This window comes from Ambystoma mexicanum, chromosome 1p, assembly GCF_040938575.1.
Source record: "Ambystoma mexicanum isolate Mex_15411 chromosome 1p, UKY_AmexF1_1, whole genome shotgun sequence".
NCBI lineage: Eukaryota > Metazoa > Chordata > Amphibia > Caudata > Ambystomatidae > Ambystoma > Ambystoma mexicanum.
This window is the reverse complement of record NC_090921.1, coordinates 214130104-214154243: the sequence shown is the minus strand read 5'-3', so window position 1 is coordinate 214154243 and position 24140 is coordinate 214130104. Positions and strand designations below refer to the sequence as shown.

The window sequence follows — 24140 nt, the reverse complement described above, 5'->3', positions numbered from 1 at the left end:
AGTACCATCATAGATTTGTCCCACCTTCAAAATACACATCAATTGCCAAGAGAGCCATGACAGGGTTTGGTTATTACATTGAACCTCTGGGTTTTTCCAAATTGTGGACTCTGAGTTCAGAAGATATTTGACTCAAGAGCTTTCAAAACATTTTTTTAATCTTTCAAAACATATCTCACAATTGGGAGGGGTTTTTCCAACAACCAACTTTTTCTCCATACTAAGGAGACAGTCCAAGGGGGTGGATGCACAGAGACCCTCTCAATATTAACCTAGTTTGGGCAACTAGCATCATCATCCTGTAACCAAAAGTGTAAGGTGCGTAAAGTGAAGGCCCTATGGTACAAGGCAACATTTGGCAAACCAAAACCTCCCAATCTCACCGGCTTCATAAGTACGTCTCTAGGAATTTTAGATCTCCCCCTTTCTCCCCACATAAAGTTCTGAAAGACTTTATTTATATTATGCAAAAAAATACCTGTCGCGGGAAGAGGGAGCATACTGAAGACATGAAGCAACTTAGAAAGCAAGGTCAACTTAATTGCATTAATCTTCCCCCCCCCCCCCAACGTCAGGTCCAGCCATCCCCACTTCAAGCATAATGCTGTTTTTTCTATATGCTTTATCTGGATATTATGAGCTAAAAGGCTATTTATATTTCTAGAAATCTGAATACCCAGATAATTAAATCCATTCTCCGCCCAAACATCCTGATCAACTCCAAGAAGGCCTCTAGGACGTGCTGGCGAGATGGGAAAGATTGTTGATTTTGAAACATTAACCTTATAATTTGACACTCAACTGAATGACTGTAAAGTCGACAGCAGTCCTGAAATGAATGTTCCAGATCTGAGAGCAAGAATAAAAGGTCATCTGCATATAGCAGGACCTTGGCGATACATCCATTAATCTGGATGCCCTTAATTGCAGCATTGTTCCTAATAATGATTGCCAAGGGTTCAATAAAGAGGTCATAAAAGAGCAGGGACAGGGGGGAACCCTGTCGTGTACCCCGGCGGATAGAGGAACTCTCCGATAGACAGCCATTTACTAATACTTTCGCTTCTGCATCTCTGTAAAGTGCATTGAAGAGCTTCAGAATTCGTGATCCACAACCCACTGTCATCAATACTTGGCGGAGGAAATGTCCAACTGACTCTGTCAAATATCTTCTCAGCATCAGTACTGAGTGCAGCGTATGGGTCGGGCGAGGTACTTCTTAGGTATATAACATCCAATAATTCTCTTAGGTTATCAAAACTATTTCTACCATATATGAAACCTGTTTGATTTTGGTGAATTAGTTTCGGCAGTATCAAATTAAATCGCATTGCGTGAATCTTTGCTAGAAGTTTGACATCTGCATTTGGTAAGGATATGGGTCTAAAATTGCCACAGACCAAATGGTTCTTTCCAGGTTTAGGTATCATAGATATCACTGCACTGCTCATTGAGTCGGCCACTTGCTCGGAATTGATAATCTCAGTGAAAAGCTCTACCAAAATTGGAGAAAGAGATGAACTAAAAGAGGTATAGAATTCAATTGGGAAACCATCTGGTCCCGGACATTTACCAGTAGACATTTACCCCATACAGTCAGGGACTTCCTGTATTGTAATTTCACCATCTAAACAAAGTTTGTCACTGGCACTTAATTTCAGGATATCAATATGCTCAAGAAACTCTATTATCTCATCATCGGTCACTGCCTCATCTTCACAATATAGTGACGCATAAAATGTTCCAAAGGCACCACAAATATCTGTATTCTTTCTCAACAGTTGTCCGTCATTTTCTGAAATAAAAAGCACTTGTCTTCCCTTATCTGCCAAGGAGTGTTGCGTGTGCAAGGTTTATTGTCTTGTATTTATTGTCTATTGATACTGGCTCTACGAGTATCAATAGACAATAAATACACAAGTGTTTCAAGGCGCGACGAGGCAGGGGGGGAACAAAGGGAGACAGAACAACGATCCTACTAGGCCAGGTGTCATTCAGATTGCGCAAGTGCAGGGGTAGGGGGAAGGGAGAAAGTGCATGGGGACAGGCAGGGGGGAAGTGCGGTACAAGGTAAGTAGAATAAAATAAATAAAGGGCCAGCTGGTGGCAAGTGCAAGGTAAGTACAGACAAGTGCTCGGAAGGGGGGGCTGTAGGGATACAGAGACAGTCCCGCAGTGCAGGGGATGCCAGGGAGGCAGTGCAAGTGGAGAGTGGCTGGGCCAAGGACCGAGGTCAGAGAGAGTGGCCCAGTTGCAGATTCGGTGCAGTTTCAGCGAGGAATTAGCAGGGGAGAGGGAGAGAGAAAGCAGAAGCAAAGAGGAAGGTTTTGAGGTGCTTCCGGAACCGGAGATGGAGTATAAAGGGTGGAGTGAAACAATGTGTAGTGCGTTGTCCAAAGTTTGATTCTGTAGTGAGAAATGTCAGCCATTTCCAATTTGTTCCTCGAAATGGCTGTGCCCCAATCGTCAAATCACATTTTGACAGTACATTGTGTTTTGCATATCAAGCAGGTCAGTAGCAGCAGGTGGTGACCAGCCAAATCAACGATCTCCAAACTGGACTGCAACATTTTCAGCAGCAAATGCCCGTCTTCTTTTCTCTGCCTCCTTAAAGTGAGTTTTCCTCACCCAAGCCTTTGGGTAAAAGTCCCAGCAGGCGGCTAAAGAACCCCCTCATCTGCAAAGCTTTTGGAAAGATCAGTTCTATTTCGTTTAACTTTATTTCAGTCAAAAGACCAGAAAAGTAATATCCTAAACAAGTCAAAATCAATTTCATAGCACATTATCAAAACAATGACATCATACATTTCACAAAGTCACAACATATTTTAAAAAAAAACAAGGATTAAACGCATTCAGAAAAATTCATTTATTGTCATATAAAGCTACTAAGGTACATATTTAAAAAGTAGGTGATGTAACTATAAGTGATATTCCCAATTAAAATGTAATTAGTATACGTTTGACTTTCATCTCTCTTGAGGGCCCTGTCTTTGCAAGCTTTAGAGCTTGGCTTGTTTGGGGTAAACATGTAAAACACGAGGCCGGTTCAGCAATTCCAGCCTGTGGCCAAAATGCTATAATGTCTGACCCCAGAGGCCTAACATGAAGCCCTGCTTGAGTCATCTGTGATTAAAAACCTGGAAATCCTTCAAAACAGTTTCCTGGAGGAACTGGGGCTCTATTTAAACATTTTCAGAACACTTTGGTAGACCTGCACCTGCTTCCATGGTCAATGTCTTCCTCTCCAGGGCTGTGTTGTTGGTAGGCCATCTGCCCTGCCTTGCCCTCCCCCAGCTATTGTGCCATCACTCGGTTCACCTCCCGCCCAGGCATTGTGCAGTCACCAGGCCTTCCCAGGGTGTCTGCAGGCAGGATAGCCTACATTGGTACAGCTGCACGTACAGCTGGCCTTCAGGCCTTGATCAGCCCAAGGATTCTGCGATGGCCGGTAAGAAGCAGGGTCTTCGTTCTTCTTGGAAGTGGGCCATTTGGTAGAGCGGGCGGGTTGGAGAGAGATTGGACAACGGCTGGGAATGGGAAACTGACATAGAAAAGGGTGGAAGAATAGGGTTGGTGGCTGGGGATTTGGGAAGAGCAGGTTGGGCCACGACAATACGGAATGGAACGGCATGGTGAATAAAGGTATGGGGTGTTGAAAGTTGAGGGGTCATTATAAATGGAGTGAAAGAGAAAGAATAATGTGGTATGTTGGAGGAGAGAGTTGAGGAAAGATGGGTTGCCGACATTGAGGGTGGGCTAATGGGAGACAAGGGGCTTGGAATATGGGAATTGAGAATACGGATATAGAGAACATGGAAGCGGTTTATGGAGAGAAGGTATATGGACTGTGGAATATGCAGATATGGTGAGACTGGGGTGGGCTTAAAGATAATAAGAAGTAAGCAGGGAGAGTATGGTGGGGAGGGTTATGGGTGGGCATCTTGGGTGAAGGGAGGTTTGGGGATTTGGATACAGGAAATGGGCAAAAAAGGAATGCCATGGACATAGGAAGGAAACGTTCAGGGTTTGTGTTAGTGTGAGGGTTGGTTTACAGGTATATGGGTTTGGCTACCTTTCCTGTGCTTCTACTCACTTGCTCTTACCTGGGAGCAGCATCCGCTCAGCACTGTATGCCTCGAGTCAGGCACCCAGTACAGTGCAGACATGACCCCCATCAGCCAGGTTGGTAGTGACTGTCCTTGATGGATCCGAGCTGGAAGTATATAAGGAATGGTGGCAGAGATTGGCACATCTGTGAGCCTCTTATAGAGCTAAATGGTGTTACTCTATATGAAACGCACAACAGAAGGCCGGGGCATCCACCGCTGCAGACCCTGGTCCTGAACATGCCATCAGAAGCCCCGGCTACACCATGGCTCGTTTAAACTACCATAACCTGATAGCTCTGTGCCCTCACCAACACCCATGCTGGTAAATCCAGAAGCCATGCGACGTCCCAGGTCACATGTAAGCATGTCAATGCATACATACTAGATCTACACAGTAGCAGGATGACATATGCACTTGAATGTATTATTCGAACAGCTCAATACAATAGGTTACTTTTCCTTCCCTCTGATCATGTCTGAAGCCTGGCACCACGAGCACAATGTGATTTGTGTGCATTACTCTCAATGCCACCACACTGTTCCACCTTCATTTCTTTTTTCACCTGCTCCAGCCCTTTGAAGGAAGGCCTTGGGTTGATTCAGTGCCAGTGTTTGTGTGCTCTTTTTCATTACACCCTGGTCTATGGTGATAGCCCCCTGTCATACCCAAAAAAAGGGTCCCGCGGTTGCACTCTAGGTCACTCCAACTATCAGACCATTCCCATTTTTCCCAGTTTCGGAAAAAGAACATCTAGACCCTTGCCCAGGGCCCTAGGATAGCTACTGTGTGGCACTGTTTGAGGTCCACCTAGAGTGAGAGCAGCAACAAGCTCAGGCAGAGCTCTAATGAAAGAACCTTCAGGCCTTACCGAGATCCAAGTCGGGGTAGAGTCAGGGTCATGTTTTGTAGATACGTCAAATCGAAGTCGCGCTTGGTCCACACGTACTGGGTTCTCCTCCGAGAGCCTCAGATCTCCAGTGAGAACCCCTTCTTGCTCTTGGTGTGTCCATTTGGAGTTCCAGAGACATGCATTCTATGTGAAATGCATGCAAGGTCAAGCTCAGCCCATACCCAGAGTCAAGACCCGTTTCATTTCTGAGCCCAGAACACGAGCTCTTTGGCTAAGGAGCAATAGTAGGGTACTGGCTTAAGAGGAAGGGGTTCAGGAAAGTGGTGGAAGGGAGCAGTAATAGTGAGGGCGTAATATGGGGAGAGGGGTAGGATAGAATGTGAGGGGGAGAATGAGGGAGGATGGCGCCTGGGAACAGTGAAGACTGGGAATGTGGCGAGGAGGATATGTGTGCCGAAGTGGTACAACTATAGGACCAGTGGGGGTGAGCGGAGAGTGGAAGCTGAAATATGGGGCGAGGGCTATAAAGACATAGGAAGGGGGAAGGTAGAGTGCTTGGATGTGGAGATATAAACAGAGGGGACTGAGGATACAACCATTCACAGACCCTCGTGGATTCCATCAGTGTTTGATGTGTTATGCTATATGTGTGTATGGAGGGTGTGGATAAAGCGCACACTGCACACTGCGCACACTGCACACTGCGCACTGCACAGAGCGATGGGAAGCTGTACATGGGGGAAGCGCCCGGAGGGTTACAAGTAAGAGTGCAGGGGTAACAGAGGAGCTGGGAATGGATAGGGGGATCGGGGGAGTGAGGAACTGTAGAGGGGGAGAATTGGAGTAGAGAGGAGTGGAGTGAATAATGTCCTTCACGGAGTGCTGGGTGGGGGGGGGGCGCAGTCTTACATGAGTCATGTGACTTGTGTACAGTGCAGAATCCTGCATACAGCAGGTCTACATGGCACTGGATCCCAAGGACACCAAGAAAGGGCATTTCAATAGAAGGCCACATGGGTATCCCTCCTGCCACTAAAGCAGGGAGACTGTATCCTTGGAGGCTTTCAGTCCACCCCTTCTGAGATGACTTCCCGAGTGGGCTTCAGGGGATTGGCGTGCCCCGAAATGCCAAAGACGAAAATACTGAATCCCAAAACGGAGGCGCGCAGGGATCACATGGATCACACTGCCCCGCGTTGCCCCGACCTGCTACCTGTCTGTCCATACTTACCTTTATTTCCGCTTCAATCCTTTCTCAGCAAGCGAGTGTGAGTGGGGGGGGGCGAGGGAGGGGGTCGGCAGGGCAGCCGGGAACCCTTTTTCCCGTGCAAGGGGAGCATGGGACACCCCCGCAACCCCCGCTCCCGTGTACTGTATTATGGGATTCAGCATTTGCGTTACTGCGCAGTAAATGCGCATTCGACATTTTGGATTCGAAGTAAACGAGTGATAGCAGCTTCAGGTACTGAGAGAGGATCATGGTCGGTTGAGATTCTGTGGACAGCTGTGAATGGTGTTGGGCTGAGAAGACTTTGCCCTTAGTTCTCCTTGCAGGCGGAGACACTGTCTACAACTGCAAGGAGAGGCACTGCCTATGGTTCTTCATGCAGAGTGAGGGACTCGCCATGGTTCCACGCTGGGAAAAACCATTCTTTGTGACGGCATGGAGTAAGGTACTATACCTATGACTCGACCTGCACGTTGTGGCAATCCACACAACTGCCTGTTTAGGGTTAGCGTAGGATGTTGTCTATGGTTATCTAAATGGTGTAAGTTAGGTCAGATCATTCTCCATTCAGGGTCAGGCACTGCACTTGAGGCGCCATGCAGGATCAGGCACTGCACATGAAGCTCCATGCAGGGTATACTCTGCACATGAAGCTCCATGCAGGGTCAGGCACTGCACATTAGGCTCCACGCAGGGTTATGCACGTCACATGAGGCGCCATGCTGGGTTAGGCACTACACACGAGACTCCATGCAGGGTGAGGGTCTGACACTTCACATGAGGCGCCATGCAGGGACAAGCACTGCACACGAGACTCCATGCAGGGTCAGGCACTGCACATGAATCTCCATGCAGGGTCAGGCACTGCACATTAGGCTCCACGCAGGGTTATGCACGTCACATGAGGCGCCATGCAGGGTTAGGCACTACACACGAGACTCCATGCAGGGTGAGGGTCTGGCACTTCACATGAGGCGCCATGCAGGGACAAGCACTGCACACGAGACTCCATGCAGGGTCAGGCACTGCACATGAAGCTCCATGCAGGGTCAGGCACTTCACATGAGGCGCCATGCAGGGTCAGGCACTGCACTTGAGGCGCCATGCAGGATCAGGCACTGCACATGAAGCTCCATGCAGGGTCAGGCACAGCACATTAGGCTCCACGCAGGGTTATGCACTTCACATGAGGCGCCATGCAGGGTTAGGCACTACACACGAGACTCCATGCAGGGTGAGGGTCTGGCACTTCACATGAGGCGCCATGCAGGGACAAGCACTGCACACGAGACTTCATGCAGGGTCAGGCACTGCACATGAAGCTCCATGCAGGGTCAGGCACTGCACATGAAGCTCCATGCAGGGTCAGGCACTTCACATGAGGCGCCATGCAGGGTCAGGCACTGCACTTGAGGCGCCATGCAGGATCAGGCACTGCACATGAAGCTCCATGCAGGGTCAGGCACTGCACATTAGGCTCCATGCAGGGTCAGGCACTTCACATGAGGCTCCACGCAGGGTTATGCACGTCACATGAGGCGCCATGCAGGGTCAGGCACTACACACGAGACTCCATGCAGGGTCTGGCACTTCACATGAGGCGCCATGCAGGGACAAGCACTGCACACGAGACTCCATGCAGGGTCAGGCACTGCACATGAAGCTCCATTCAGGGTCAGGCACTTCACATGAGGCGCCATGCAGGGACAGGCACTTCACACGGGACTCCATGCAGGGTCAGGCACTGCACATGAAGCTCCATGCCAGATAAGACACTGCCCACGACTCTCCAGGTCGAGTAATATAGTTACCCATGACTGTGCATGAAAGATAAGGCACTGCGCATCACGCTCCATTTGGGTTAAGGCTTTAATCCAGATACTGCCTGGACTAAGGAACTGCCAGGACTGTCTGTGCAGAGTAAAATACTGCTTAGGACGCTCTGTCTTAAGTAAGGCATTGTCTGTCCAATGCCAGGGAAATGCCAGTGAACGCCTCAGTGTTGGGTACGTTTCTACCCATGACTCTCCATGCAGGGAAAGGAAATACTTGTTACTCTCAAGTATCGCCTGGGCACCAATTCATCCCAAAACCTTTTATTTCCATGATGCTGCCCCCCTGCTGCAGGGTAATGAAGCCTCTCTCCCCCCCAGCAGGGCCTGACCTCGCACTCACCTCTGCATCGGTGGGTGGCAGGGGTGTTGTGCACAGGTGTGATGATCTTCCGTGTCAGCCATAATCATGAGGGATGTCTTATTTTGCAGTTGCACGAAAGACGAAGATAATGCGATGGAGCCCTCAGCGCAAGACAGAAAGCAAGCACACTGCCAAGAAAGGGAAGGCTGGCTTCAAAGCGCTGGGGAGCAAGGATGTCTCTGGTGTGTATTTATTCTGACCCTTATTGAAAATACCAGCTGTGTATTTGGGAGGTTGAGAAGTGCACGATGTCGTCATCCTAGAGCAGAGGCCTGCAGCCTGTGGCTCTCGAGATGTTTTGGACTACAGCTCCCATGATCTTTGACTATGACTGATGGGTCTTGTAGTACAAAACAGCTGGAGAAGCTGAGGATGCAGACCCCTGCATTAGAGCAACTTTGAAGTACAAAAAAGAGAAAACACTGATCAACGGTGCACATGCACTGAAAGAACCATCAAACGCTGTTGCTGGATTCACAATAATCATAATGATTCCATCATTTCAAAAAGCTATATGAATGTCTTCTCTGATAATCACACGAAGCCTTGTTCAATCACTTCTGGACTATTGCCGGATACCATTGAATATATAACACGGCCTGCGGTAGTGGGCGTGTAGTTGTGGTTAAGTTGTTCAACTCACAGGAAGAGCACTTTGTGGGCGGCTTATAACTTCGCTCCCCGTGGACGAATCCTCACCAAACTTTGCAAAAAAAAGTATATGGCCCGCTCTGAATCTTTCCACCAAGTTGGGTGAGGTTTCGTGCAGAGGGGAAAAGTTATAGGGGGGTGCCAACATTTATTTTTTCCATAGACATAATGGGAAAAAACTTTGCTCACGCCTACAGCCCAAAACGCTGGACGGATTTTCACCAAATTTGCAGCAGTAGCGGCGGCTTGGTCCCGAAGCTGATTTAGCTAATTTGGTGTAAATCCGGCCAGTATTTATTTTTAAAATGACCAAAACGTAAGTCAAAAAAATTAGTAATAACTGTGTCCTGTCCGCGGACCCATGTCTCTGTTCGGTCCATGGACAGGACTCTGATTGGCTTAGAGGGCAACGTCGTGTCCGCGGACATTGGACATGCCCACTGATTGGATGGTGAAAAGCGTGAAGTGCATCAGCTATTTGGAAACGCCCCCCATCTTGGATTTGCAGAAATCGGCCGGTGTCCACGGACATCACAGTAAAAACATATTAAAAAACACAATATTGCACTTGTCAAACTTATCAAATAATCTCTGGGGTTGTGAGGGGTGATGAGGATGGGATGGGATATGGCTGCAAGAAGCAAAAAAAAGGTGTTTTTTGCTGCAAAAGTCCGCCAACAGTTTGGATGTTCGTGAACAGTCCTGTGAAGTTTGGAGACACTTCAGATGTTTGGGGGCAGTTTTTGGATGGCTTATAACTTTGGCACCACTCCATGAAACTGCATGACATTTTGGAGTTCCATCCTAGACCTGATACTGAAGGGCTTTGCAAAGTTTGGTGGGATTCGGTAAAGTGGGGGCGAAATTAGAGGGGGGTTCCAAAATAATGTAAAGGCTTATAAATGGGGTGACATTTGATGAATCTGCACAAAAGATTGCAAAACGATTTTAAATCTAGAATTAAATGTTTTTGTAAAGTTTGGTGGGATTTTCTCAAGAGGAAGCTAAATTAGAGGGGGTCGCAACATTTTTAGATGGCTTATAACTTTGTTGCCGTTTGATGAATGTGGACAAAGTTTTCAGAAAGATTATAGACCCAACCTTGAATGTTTGTGTAAAGTCTGAATGGATTTTGTCAAGTTGGGGGCTAAGTTATATGACTAATGTATGTACATACATTTATTTTTTCACACTTTTGAAAAAAAATAAAACATGGGCGGATTTCAAGCAAATTCATGTAAGAGCATTGGCAAGGACCTGAAAGCATGGTTTTGCAAACGTGCCTGTGTTTTATTTTTTGACAAGTGTCCTAATGTAGGTACAAAAAATAGTTATCTACATGTGGTGACTGAGGTATAGCCTGTGGCCATGTGCAGTCGCCAGATTGTACGGGGCATGGTATAAGGTCATTGTTGTGACCCTGAGTAGGGTCTACAGGTCAAAGGATACGCTGGAGGCCACGAGTACTTCATGTTTCGTTAATCAGGTGTCATCAGGAGATTCTTCAGTAATTACAGGATCAGAGCTGAGCCCACTGGCTCTCACCACCCAGGCTATATCATGTCAACTGTCCTTGGTGCAACACTCACCACACAACATTCCACTCAATCATACCCAAACACTCCATCAGTGACATCACACCACAAGTACTCAACATACATACAGGCAGGTGACTAGCAACCCCAATACCTCTCTTCCTTCAGCCAAACAACCCTAACACCCCTCTTCCTTCAAATACAACAACCACTCAACAAGTCCCACACACACACAGTACCAAGTTCCAAGGATCCAGAAAATTGAACGACCAGGCGTACCTAACATACCAGCAGAGGGAACCCAGCCTCCTCAACTAACACTCCAAAACCAACAAGCAAACACAGACCTCCTTCTGCTCCCCCTGCCACCAGGGAACCTTGAAGCTGCCATGTTCAAGCACAGACTGGCCCCACCATGGGCAACCTATCAGACAAATGCAAACCCTCAACAAATCTGGACTTCTTTTACCCACCCCTGCCACCGGCGGATCATGGGGCTGTGTCAGGCTGAGAGATATCCTGTGTCCGCGGAAGCTGCTGAACCCCCGACAATCCCCCTGAAATGTAATCCTCAGAACCAGACTATAATTGGCTCTGTTAACTACACCCCAAAGGGAAAGGGGGAAGTGGATAACGTAAGAAACACCAGGCTGGCGACGTCTAGACTAGCTGATGCGGAACCTGCAGTGAATACATAAGAACACACAAAATCCTCAAATTACTATATCCTTAACTAAAATGTAAAGAATCATACCTGGTTCTTCTCTTTAAGAATCTTAGAGAAGATTGGAGTAATTGCTGATAAAATCTTTCTACCTTTCTTTTTGCTTTGAAAGTCTTGAAAATAACAGCAACTCCTTTGAGTAATGTAGCCTTAAGAACCTTGACTCATGCCTTTTAAAACTATATAATGTTCCAGTTATAATGGGCTTAAATGAATCCTGTTCTTTCTTAATAAATAAAGTACAGTCTCTTTAAGAACTTGCAAACTTGTCCAAAGTCCATCAAAACCTTTTCGCACACACGCGCAAAGATTTACATGCGCAGAACACGCGCTGAAGAAAAACACGCGCCGGAGAAAAAACATGTGCTGAGGAACACGCGCGCTATGAAAACACACGCTGAAGAAATCACGTAGCAGTCTTTTGTTGCGCTCGCATACTTGCGCTATGAATACACGCACTTTGAACACACGCGCTATGTACACCCGCGCTGTAGAAATTACGTAGCAGTCTTTTCTCGCGCTCGCTTACACGTGCTATGAATACACGCACTGTAGAAATCACGTAGCAGTCTTTTCTCACGCTCGCGTACACGTGCTGTGAATACACACACAATGAACACTCGCGCTATAGAAATCACATAACAGACTTTCGTTGCTTGCGCGCATTTAAGAATTAAACGTTGAACTATTAACAGTGTAACATCACAGTTCTACTTATGAATTTACATTTACTTTCTCCAAAAGTCACTAATGAATCTGAGCAACAGATTTACATATCCAAATAAAGTCACTTAGCTTAAGAATGTTTCTTTTCCAAAAGAACTTCCGAAAACTCTCCGGTGAACCTGAATACTTCTCCTGAACAACCCCGAATAAGTAGCCGCTCGACTGCCAGGATTTGAAAGTTCAAATCCACTAGGCCCAAGACTTCAGCAGGAGCAGCTACAAACACGTCCTCTCAGCTGGGCTAACGACGATGAAAGGCAGAGAATGACAGTTTAGAACGTTCATTGTTGTCCTGCAGTTCTCTCCAGCCAATCAAAGCTTCTATTGTAAAACTCCATCTTGCCTTGGGCCAGAGCCAGGAATCTGTATAGAAAAGTCAAGGCCAAACCAACTGCAGTAGAAAACTTCTAACCTACACAGAAATAAACTCCCCAAATTGGGATTGACCGGGTCCCCTTCTTCTGAACGAGAAGATTAGTTAATTACTAATCAATAAACCAGGGAGATGTAAACGGAACAACAGCAAACTATCGCACATACTCCCCAAACAACCTCAAACTCACTCACTCACTCACTCACTCACTCACACACACTCACACAAGGGCCACTATGCACAGAGGAAATCCAATCACAAATTACCCCAAACAACAAATCTCAGTCTGGCGCTGTTCCAAACTGAGCCAACAGCAGTCAGGTCTCAACCCAAAACAGCAACTAACAACGACAAAGACCTCTGGCAACTAGATGGAAAGCATACAAAACAATAGATCAGCCCTGAAATCACAGGTGAGTACCACAGGAGTGACACTCCCCGCAATCCAAAATAACAAAGAAAGTACCCTGGGGTAACACCCACACACACCCCGTAATTCACAGTCAGACACAAGAAATGAAGCCGTCCCCACCCTCTCGTGCCGCGAACAGCATGCAGGCAGCGTCCTGCCCAACACCCATTCCCAAAACCAGCTACCTTTACCATGTGCTACAACACTTATACATGAACCTAAGTTCATGTCCTTATAACATTAATGGGTTATCACCAACCCATGCTAACTCATAGGCATGTGCCGACATGCCTCTGCACATCAATGGATTACACTGTAATCCATGCTAACACACAACTAAAAGAAACTCACTGCACACGACTGCCTCTACACCATCAATGGGTTATCCCCAACCCATGCTAACTCAACCCCCGTACAACACCACTGGGTTACTGTTAACCCCTGCTCACACACTCAGGCATGCACCTCTCACGCCTGAACAACATCAATGCACAACATTCACCCATGCTTATGATACACACCAATTTACATATAGACACAACATACCTATATGTCGTCAGTGGGCAACGCACCCAACAGTGTGCATGCTTCCACGGAACTACCATGAACCATGCACTATCATCCACACCAATGCAAGTACCTGATCCCAAAATCACACAAATGCATATACATCTTTTACTTTTGGAGCCTAGAAATCCATGTTGCCTGTCAAGCAACTCTAACAATCCTGAAAATCCTCCAAATGTTACTCTATCACAAACTCAATCATGCATTCAGGTAACATCCCATAAGCTCATCAACACATTTTAAATCAGCAGCCTAAAAGTCCACGTTGCCATATAGATGCACGGAAGCAACCTGAAAATCCTCAAATAGTTATTCTGCCAACCACAATAAAACAAGATGGTACCAACTAGACTCTGCCATTTTAACAACTTGCAACTTCATTCCCCATACCGTCAAACTAACTTGCAACTCAACAGACATAATGTCAGGCTGAGAGTTATTCCTGCATCCGCGGAAGCCGCGGATCAAGACTAGCTGATGCTGAACCTGCAGTAAATACATAAACACAGATTCCCTCATTACTCACTCGATGTCAGAGCTTAGAAACTTTTATCCTTAAGTAAAGAATTAAAAACCGTACCTGCGGGAGTGGCCACCAGGGGGCGCGCAGATGAGCTCCTCTCTTATGTGAGCTCCCGTCCCGAGGTCCCGAAAAGTGGAATGAGCCCCCACTTTTCGACCCTCCCCCCCCGGAGTTAAAACTCGAGACGAAGGTTTATGAAGGTATCGACCATACACGGGAGAAATCGGCCCAGGCTTCCAGTAAATATTGCCAAGAGCCCGTGGCGGTGAAAACGAAACTTGATGCGGCCTTGAGGCGACTCGGAACCTCGTGCCTGCCGGGAGCGATTACTACACTGGCACCAAGAGGAGCACCCACCGGAGGTTGAGCCCTCACATCTACGCGACATCACTTTTGGAAGCGAGGACCCCACGGAACAGTCGATGGGATGCAGTAGTGGGTAAAGGGCCTGAAACGAGCTAGATGGTGCGAAGCCGGTCCCCCCGCAGAGACGACAGAGGCACAGGCCCTGTGCTCCCTCTTCTGCTGAGTCGTACTCCCGTGGAAGGATTACTTCGCCCCCCTCTACAAGGAGCGTGACCCAAGAGAAGGTAGTGACTCCCGCTGACCACTCCATTGCTTGGCGGTAGCGCACAAAACTTTCAGCCCGAAACTGCGACACAACTGATTGTGACCTTGCCGGCGCCCCTCGCCCAGAAACCTGTGAAACCGAATATAGGCAATGCACTGCCTTCCAGCCGTGTGGTGCCTTGGGGTTCGAAGATAACGAAGAAGCGGGCACACGATGAATGCACTTTGCGACTGATTCGCGGGTCCCCACCTGGGGTTGTCCGCGGGACGTTGAGAGACTACGAACAACCCTGCTCCCTCAAGACGATAAGGCCCTTGCTTGGACGGTAACAACAAACGTATCTCTCCCACAGAGGGTAAGGCCCCCGGCGACACCCTTACAACGGTCCGTCTGGGCCAGACACCAAAATAATAGAAGGGGGAAATTGGTCTAGGGGCGTGTGCCTCCTCTGTGGTTCTAAGTACTTGAGATTTTGCATCTGCGACATGTTGAATCTGCAACACCAGGCGCATGAACGCCCACCAGAAACTTGCCATATACGCATACGGATTAGCACCCCGAATTGACGTCGGACCCACAATGGCCACATCATCAATTGTTGGCGCAGAAACTGCCGCGACAAAAGGAGATGTTGCGGATTTACTGGCGGAAATAAGAAATATGGGTGCCAGCATAGGAGGAAAAATCGATAAGCTCACACAGCGCCTTGATAACATAGAGGACAGGGTTGAGGGCGTTTAGAACAATCAGGCCTCAATTGACGACCTAGAAACGCAGCTCTCACACAGAATAACCGAATTAGAACAGAGGGAGCAAGAATTTAAACTCAAGATGGACGATTTGGAGAATCGCGAAAGGCGAAACAATTTATGCTTTTTTGGGATTCCTGAGAAGGAAGGAGAGACAGAGGAGGACCTAAAAACGACTCTTCACGATATCATCAAGCTACTCGTTGCGGACGACAACATTGATGAACCCAAAACGGAACGCATTCATAGAGCAGGAGGCCCACCTGGAGGCCCGAGGTCGGTGCTGGCAAGATTCCACCGTTATCAAGATAGGTCGAGAGTGCTGGAAAAGGCACGGAGTGGGGGCACCATTACCCTAAGTGGGGCCCAAATAACAATATACCAGGACCTCTCCGCCCTGACACTAGCCCTGAGGAAAATGTGCAAACCACTCACGACGTGGCTAAAGTCTCGGGACACGCGCTACCGGTGGGGATATCCCTTTTCTCTCTCCTTCGAACATGAAGGCACGAAGATCAGGCTGAGCTCCGAACGGCAGATCAAGGATTGCATCGCTGACTTACTGGGCCCGCAGGACTGCGAGGAATCCAGCGACCGTCCTCCCAGGGATGGGTCGGAATGGCAGACACAGGGCCCGAAGAGGAGGAAGGTGAAAGGTTCGAGGAAATACCGCAGAGGGAACGGTTCTCCGGAGGGGGGCAGCTAAGCCTCGATAAGTATAGTACTCTTTGCTTGAACTGACATTTGATATAAGGACAACATGGTTGCTTTTTTTTTTGGGTGAAATGTGATAGAGACTTCCACTCATGTTGCGGTATTGAACTCACTCTGGGGGGAGGTTTTTGGGTGCTCATTATTTATTTTGATGTTTACTCTACGAGGGGACCGTGAGGTAACGGTCTCCACTGGTGGTTCGGTTCAGAGCGAGTGAAGCTAACTCGGCCCGATCGGATGCCACCAAACTCAGGTAGTGGGAGGAAAGGGGGGGAGGGGTCGGGGGACTGGGGCGCGTGTTGAATCAAATGTAAACTTAAGAACTATGAGCAGTGCAACGGTCATGTGGCTGTTTCCATATCAAGGAAGCGAGTTGCAACGGTCAGAAAGTATGGATGGTCCTGGATCCCGTCGTTATGTTGACCGCTGAATCATATTGCAGGGGTACCTTAAGGGTGGGGACGTTAAATGTCAAAGGTCTTAATTCACCAACAAAAAGATCACTTGTCTACAGAGAATTTCGCAGATCAAATATTGACATCCTTCTATTGCAGGAGACTATATATATTAAAGGCGAGAAGAGGGTGGTCTTGGGGAGGCGGTCCGGGATGGAATTTTGGGGCTCAGGACCGTTGAGGATGGGTGGAGTGGGAATACTCGTTAGGAAGGGGTTGGACTTGAAGGTCACAAAGGTCTGGTCAGATGTTGAGGGCCGTGCCCTACTGGTTTCGGGGACCATTGGGAATGTGTCCACTACGATTGACACCATTTATTCCCCCAATGTAGGGCAAGTTAGATTTCTCACCAAAACAATTCCCAAGATTATGTTAGAGTCAACAGGTCATGTCATCCTTGGGGGAGATTTTAATATATGGGCAGATCCCACGCTTGATTGGAAACCTGGTAATCCAGAAACGCGCGAATCCAGAAACGCGCGACAAACTTGGAGGAGATCACGCTCAATTCAGGTCAATGATGGAACTCGATGGACTGACTGATGTATGGAGACAAATGCACCCTACAGAGAAAGCCCACACTTTTTTTTCAGCCCCACACAACACCTACACCCGCGTCGACGACCTCTATTTCTCAAGGGACTTATTCGGTTCGACCTCACACAGAGAAATCACACCAATCACATGGTCTGATCATGACATGGTGAGCGCTGACATGGTATGGGAGTCCTTGCCAGTTAGAGGTGGGAATTGGAGATGCAATGAAACCCTATGGAAAGACCCTGTCTTTAAACTGGAAATGGAAACTGAGATCACCGAATACTTTCGAATGAATGATACTTGGGATGTTTCTAGACAAGGGGTCTGGGATGCGGGCAAGGCGACCTGGAGGGGAATCCTTATAAGGGAGGGAGCCAAAAAGAAAAGAGAGAGGGCTTTGATCGAAAACAGACTCTGCAAAGAAATCACCCAACTAGAAAATGAGGCGAGGGACGGGGATGTGCTACATCATGACAAAGCCTGCCAAGCGCGGACAAAAAGAGAGGAACTCCGTCACCTGGAACATGATAAAATAACTCGCAAACTCCTCTTCCTTAAACAAAAGTTTTATGAGAAAGGGGACAAGGCAGATGCGCTGCTGGCGGCCAAGCTGCGAGCACAACAGGCAGAACGCAAAGTCAGGTAGGAGCGAATACCGGACGAATCCGGTACGTCTCTGGGGTATACAGAGCTTCATAAAAGTCTGCAAAGGCTTCGGGAATGGTAATGCTAGTTATCGGGGTGTTGGAGCCTCCATCAACGGAGGCTCCAACACCCCGATAACTAGCATTACCATTCCCGAAGCCTTTGCAGACTTTTATGAAGCTCTGTATACCCCAGAGACGTACCGGATTCGTCCGGTATTCGCTCCTACCTGACTGACATCGACTTGCCCAAACTGTCGCCCACTGAATCAGAGGCCCTGGACGCCCCCGTAACTGAGGAGGAGATCCAGGTGGCCATAAAGTGATTAACACTGGGTAAATCCCCGGGCGAAGATGGGTACACTGCAGGTTTTTACAAGACATTTGCCACCCAGATTATGCCCTTCCTAGCGAAATTATTTAATGAAATCCTAGAGACTGGGAAGCCTCCAGACTCATTCGTTAAAACACTCATAACTGTCATCCCGAAAGAGGGGAGAGACCCCAAAAAAAGTGGATCATATCGCCCCATTTCCCTGATCAATCTAGACGCGAAGATATACACAAGGGTCCTGGATGCTAGAATTGAGTCATTCATGCCCCGCCTCATCCACCCCGACAAAGCTGGCTTTATATTGGGCCGCCAGGGTGCAGACACCATGCGTAAGACCCTGCACCTGATACATGCCTCCCACAACCTGGATACTGATCCTTCATTATTTTCCATCGATGCAGAAAAAGCGTTCGATAGGGTTGACTGGGACTTCCTGATGGGACTCCTTCGCAAGATTGGTATGGGCCCTAAACTTAGAAAGGGAATCCAGGCAGTTTACTCGAGGCCCACAGCTTCGGTATTTGTAAATGGGACATGTTCTAGGTGGTTCCAACTGAAGCGAGGAACCCGACAGGGATGTCCATTATCGGCCATCTTGTTTGCCCTATCGCTTGAACCCCTGGCGCATAAAATACGATCGGACCCCACCATAGAAGGGATGCACCTGGGTCATACTGAACACAAACTGGCATTATATGCTGATGATATACTCCTTCATGTGGTCAATCCCACCAGATCCATCCCACGAGTTATATCTCTCCTCCAAGAATATGGCCAGTTATCAGGGTTTAAGGTCAATCGATCCATACTGTTCCCCCTCCAGGGCACACCAGAGGCGAATGAAACAAAATATTCCTCCCTTGGATTGACATTAGAACATGATGCTATGCAATATTTGGGGATTCATATTACGAAACGAATAGACGCCCTATACGAGGCAAATTTCCCAAAACTCCTTGCGAGATTCCATGCAGACCTAGCCAGGTGGGACAAACTAACCATCTCGTTGCTTGGCAGACTTAATGTTATAAAAATGACATACCTCCCGAGGTTCCTCTATCCCTTTCAGTTGCTCTCCATTAATATTCTGCAACGATACTTCGCCGAGGTCTGAAAAGCGACCCTAAAGTTTTTGTGGCAGGGGAAGAAAGCTAGAATCGCCTACCGCATATTGACACTGCCCAAAGACAAAGGAGGAGTAGGCCTTCCCGATCTTAAGAAGTACTATGTCGTGGCTCAACTTCGAGTGCTCATCCCTCACTTAGGAAACCATAAAGAGCCTCAGTGGATAGCTATGGACAACCACTATTTAGAACCAGCGACACTCTCAGAGTGGCTATGGTCCACAAGAAAAAGAGTCTTGAGGAAGACAAGGGAGCATCCCCTTTTTGCCACCTTATGGGAAATATGGAGAGAGGGTCCAGAGATGAGAGAAATCATGACGTGGCCGTCCCCCTTGAGTCACCTGTGGTCCTCGGGCATTAACAACTACATCCCCAATGTTGAAAGATTCCAGGCGTGGTATGAGGCGGGACTAGAGAGGGTAGGACAGCTCCTCTGATGTGATTCCTTCATCACTCTCCCGGAACTGACAGAGGCCCTTCATATAGGCGTACTATCCACCTTCCATTATCTACAGATCAAAGCGGTCCTAACGAAGGCGGCATGGAAGGCAAAACTTAGTAGAGAACTCACCCCCTTCGAAAAGCTCTTGGACTCCAAAACTGACAAGAAAGGCCTGATTTCCGCCATGTATAAACTACTCGTAGATGCGGGTGGAGGGAACACACTTAATCTCAGGACGCGTTGGGGGAAAGACATGGGCCTAGAAATAGATGATGACATGTGGGATAATATGTGCCGCATGGCAACGCGCACATCCATATTGTGCCAATACAAGCTCCATTCCATCAAACTTTTGCATCGCTGGCAGTATGACCCCTATAGACTATCCAAAATGTATCAGTCACCCCCCCACCCTCTGTTGGCGTGAATGTGGACAAGTTGCGGATTACTGGCACATGTGGTGGGGATGCCCTAAGATTAAGATCTATTGGGATGAGGTTTTGGGGTGGATTAGACACCTGGACGGGATTCAGAGAACAGCAGACCCTCACCTAGTCCTTTTCGGTCTAGAGAAAATAGACGATGAGTGGAAGAGAGTGCAAGGCTTGGCCCCCCATCTCTTGCTTGCAGCCCGAGCCTTAATAGCCACCAAGTGGAAATCAGCTATGACCCCAACCGAGACTGAATGGATAAACATTGGAATGAACATATGCACCATGGAAAAAATCACAGCCTCACTCCACGGCAGAGCAACACAGTGTGAGACCCTGTGGTCTGACCTTTTATCCAAACATACATCAAACAGACATCCACCCTAGTGGGACAAGGTCCAATGCTCGTGTGGCTCGAATGGGTCTCTCCCCGCTTGATGCTGTCCCCCCTCCGCCCTCCGCTTTGATCCTGTTCCCATACTACCAACCAGACGACATCAAAATCAAGATAGGATACAAAGCCCTCCCTATGGAGCACCCCTGCACACATGACATCGAAAAAGTTTCAAGCTGTGACAATGACCGCAAGACCATAAAAGCACGACTCCTTGGCAACACGACTTCCTAGTCCACGGGGGGTGAGGGGTGGGGGGAAAGCGTAAGAGAATGAAGTAAAACGTTTCACTGTTATTCAGTTTGGTTCATGGTAACGAAATTGTGCAATGTATTCTGGTTTTTATTTCCACCTGTCTAACGCCTATGAATCCACATGTAACTTTTTCTTTTGTTCCTACTTCGTTTCTTTTCCATTGAAAAATTGTAATGTGTTAAAACCTAATAAAAACCAAATTTAAAAAAAAAAACGTACCTGCTTCTTCTTATCTTAAATTATCAGCAACACCTTAACTTTGACTTTCGAGCACTCCTTATAAACCTTGACTCTTGCTTTTTAAGATGTACTTTGTTCCAGTTAATGTTCAGCTTTAAAATATTATGCTTCTATACTTGGAACACCAAACACGCACACACAATGAAGAAAACATGTAGAAATGCAGATCGTTCTCACGCGTTGAGAGAAAAAACACGTAGCAGTAATACCGCACACACGCTGAAGAAAGCACATAGTTTTTGCTGACCGTGCGCACACGTTGTAGAAAACACAAGCGGTGAAAACCACACACACTCGCTGAAGAAAAACAGAGTTTTTGCAGACCACGCACTCGTATTGTAGAAACCACGCAGCACAAATGTCCACGCACACGCGCTGAAGGAAACTCATAGTTTTGAAGACCGCGCACACACGTTGTAGTAACCACGTAGCAGAAATGTCCATGAGCACGCGCTGAAGAGTTCACGCATGCGCATAGGATTATACATGCTGCAAAGTAGTCCGTACTCAAGCGTTGTAGAAAACACGTTGCAACAAGAACACGCACGTGGGGAGTACCAAGAGCAAACAAACACAATCCTCGCACGCACTTAACCGATGAAAACAAGTTTACATGTGCTCCTCGAAACGGTGCAGATAAATTGTTCTCTCACATCAGGAGAAAACTATTTACATGCCAAAATCTTGAATTACTTAGAATGACGATTCAAGATAATCACTGACAAATGTATTTACGACCAAAGGCAAAGTCACTTATCTTTATTATGGTCTTCAAATGTTGCTTCAGGATTTCCAATCTCCAGAGTTATCTCCTGACAGTCCTGACACCTCTCCTGAAAGCCCCCACACAGTAGCTGCTCAACTGCTAGAGACCTGACAGCTCAGATCCACAAGGCCCAAGATTTAGCAGGAGCAGTTACAAGACATGGCCTCTCAGCTGGGCTACGACGATGAAAGGCAGAGAAAGGCAGTTTAGAATGTTCATTGTTAGACTTGCTGTCCTCTCTAGCCAATCAGAGCTCCTATTGAGAAACTCCATCTTGCCTTGGGCAGGTCTTAGTAGTCTGTATTACAAAGTTAAGGCCACACCATCCAGAAGTAGAAAACTTCCCACTCACACCAAACACACCTACAAACCTCAAAACTAAGAGGAAACCTGACACATAACGATTCACATGCAGGAAAACAGTGCCCTTCGGCATTTCCATAAATACAGCCAACATGGGAAATAAACGTTTACAAAATACTGAATGCCGACTGTATTTGTAACAACACATCAGATTACGGCAAAGCAACTCTCTGTGACTCATGAAGCAGATGACAATGAACGGTGGCAGCACAGTTGGGCAACGGTCACCATAGCGTCCATGAAACATGTTTGACAATTTGCTTCCCATTAACAGAGGAAAGAGAAAAAAAATAAAAAATAAAGATGAGCTGCAATATAAAGTGTGTGCCCAGACTAGCCCTGAACACTACCGCAGCGTTCAAAGTCCCCGGCACACTTTCTTTTCCTCCATCGTTGCATTACCCATTACTTGCCTTCCAGCTGCTGCCTTCATATTAACTGCCAAGGTATCAGCCCGCAGGCACCCGCACTGGTGCCAGGCTCTCTCCCTCGACCATATCCTGGCTTGCATGTTGCCGTGAACAAAACATAGCACTCCTAAACACCTCCACTTCATGACTCTTCCGGGTTCAGGCACCGAAAAGTGTGCAGTGATGTCATCACGCCAGCAAAAGCGTGACCGGTGCTTTACTTGAACACAGCCCTCGATTTCATCATCCATGAAACCTTGGCGGAGAAGTTGGAACGAACACCAACGTTCCAATGGATCACCAACACCCACAGCAGGCCAATGACATCACCACTCCAGAAAGGAAACGGAAAGGTCAAGAGCTCTGCAGCCCAACTGTCACCTCAGGTACAGGGCAGATGAAACGTGAAATATTTATCTATGAAGTAACACACACAGCACCCAAGCAGCCTCTGTGTGGCCTTACTGAGAGCATTCCCCTGATTCTCACTCCTTAAATCTTGATACAACGGCAACCTCTGACACCCACTCAGCCTTATGGTGCCAACCGGAGCAGTCTCTTGCTACCCCTGGTTTCCCAGCAGCAAACCCTTCGCAATTACCAGGTGTCTATCACAGCTACTCTCTGCTTCTTTATGGGAGGTATGCTAGGCACCCCTTCTGCCCCTGGGTGGTGGGACTCATCATGGGGGGCAGTGGGCTCCCTCCCCTTTTCCAGTCTCTGTGATCCTGTGCTGCACCCCCCGCAGCATTCTCATCTACTCCTTGTCAGTCTCCTTTTCTCCTTTTTCTTCACTCCCTCTGGCCCCAAACACACAGGTACCTTCTTTCCAGGGTTCTTGAAGACTAACTTGTCGCCAATTTATGCTGTGACCCTGAGTAGGGTCTACAAGTCAAAGGATATGCTGGAGGCCACCAGTACTTCATGTTTCTTTAATCGGGTGTCATCAGATGATTCTTCAGTAATTACAGGATCAAAGCTGAGCCCACTGGCTCCCACTACCCAGGCTACATCATGTCAACTGCCCCGGGTGGAACACTCACCACACAACATTCCACTCAATCATACCTAAACACTCCATCAGTGACATCACACCACAAGCACTCAACATACATACAGGCAGGTGACTAGCAACCCTAACAGTCATGAACCGGACAATCTGGCTACTGGCCTTGACCGCGAGGGATGAAAAATGGAATTAAAGTGGCCATGTCCAACTTGGACCGGCTATGTGATAAAGTTATTCAAAAGTAGGATAGATTTGAAAGTGAAAAAAAATGTGCTTGTGGTAATATGGTCATAGGGTTCTAACTTCCCCTTCTACAGACTGCCATGGAAAGGGAAGAGGGGCTCTGTACTGAGCCCCATCTTCTCTTTCCATGGTGGCCATCTTGGAAAAGGATTTTCCTTTCTACAGCGAGACACCGCAGGCATCACGCTGTAGGAAGAAAAATCTATTTTTTTAGCACCCCGGGCTCACGCTTTGGGAACCAGGGGTGCTAATGGCCTTTATCTGCCATTGCAGGGGCTGCAATGGAGGATAATTGTCTGGAGCCCTCGTTATTTATTTATAATGCTCCAAAGCCCACAGGCATCAGGGTGCACACAGACCACTTCGCTTGGCCAGTAACTTGGGCTGCAGGGCCGTTATCCCAAGTTGCAGTCCCTGGAACGTGGAATGAATGCCACATTATTTCCATTAGCGTAACAAAAAATGGTAACGGAAATGTTGGAAAAATGTATTGAGTCTATGTATGGTTACGTGGCACTGTCTGGAAGGTGCACAGTGACGTCAGACGTTCGCGGACGT

General features: G+C 47.6%; 1 protein-coding gene across 1 annotated transcript in view; it reads left to right on the top strand.

The window, feature by feature from the left end:
- Positions 1-3369: 3369 nt before the first annotated feature.
- The window catches only part of LOC138472018 (serine/arginine repetitive matrix protein 2-like), a 38757-nt gene continuing 17986 nt past the window's right edge, over positions 3370-24140 (top strand). Inside the window, exons 1-2 of the mRNA XM_069609968.1 lie at positions 3370-3451; positions 8456-8569. Coding sequence (XP_069466069.1) covers positions 3445-3451; positions 8456-8569 — 121 coding nt within the window. The 5' untranslated portion in view covers positions 3370-3444. The remainder of the gene's footprint in view (positions 3452-8455; positions 8570-24140) is intronic.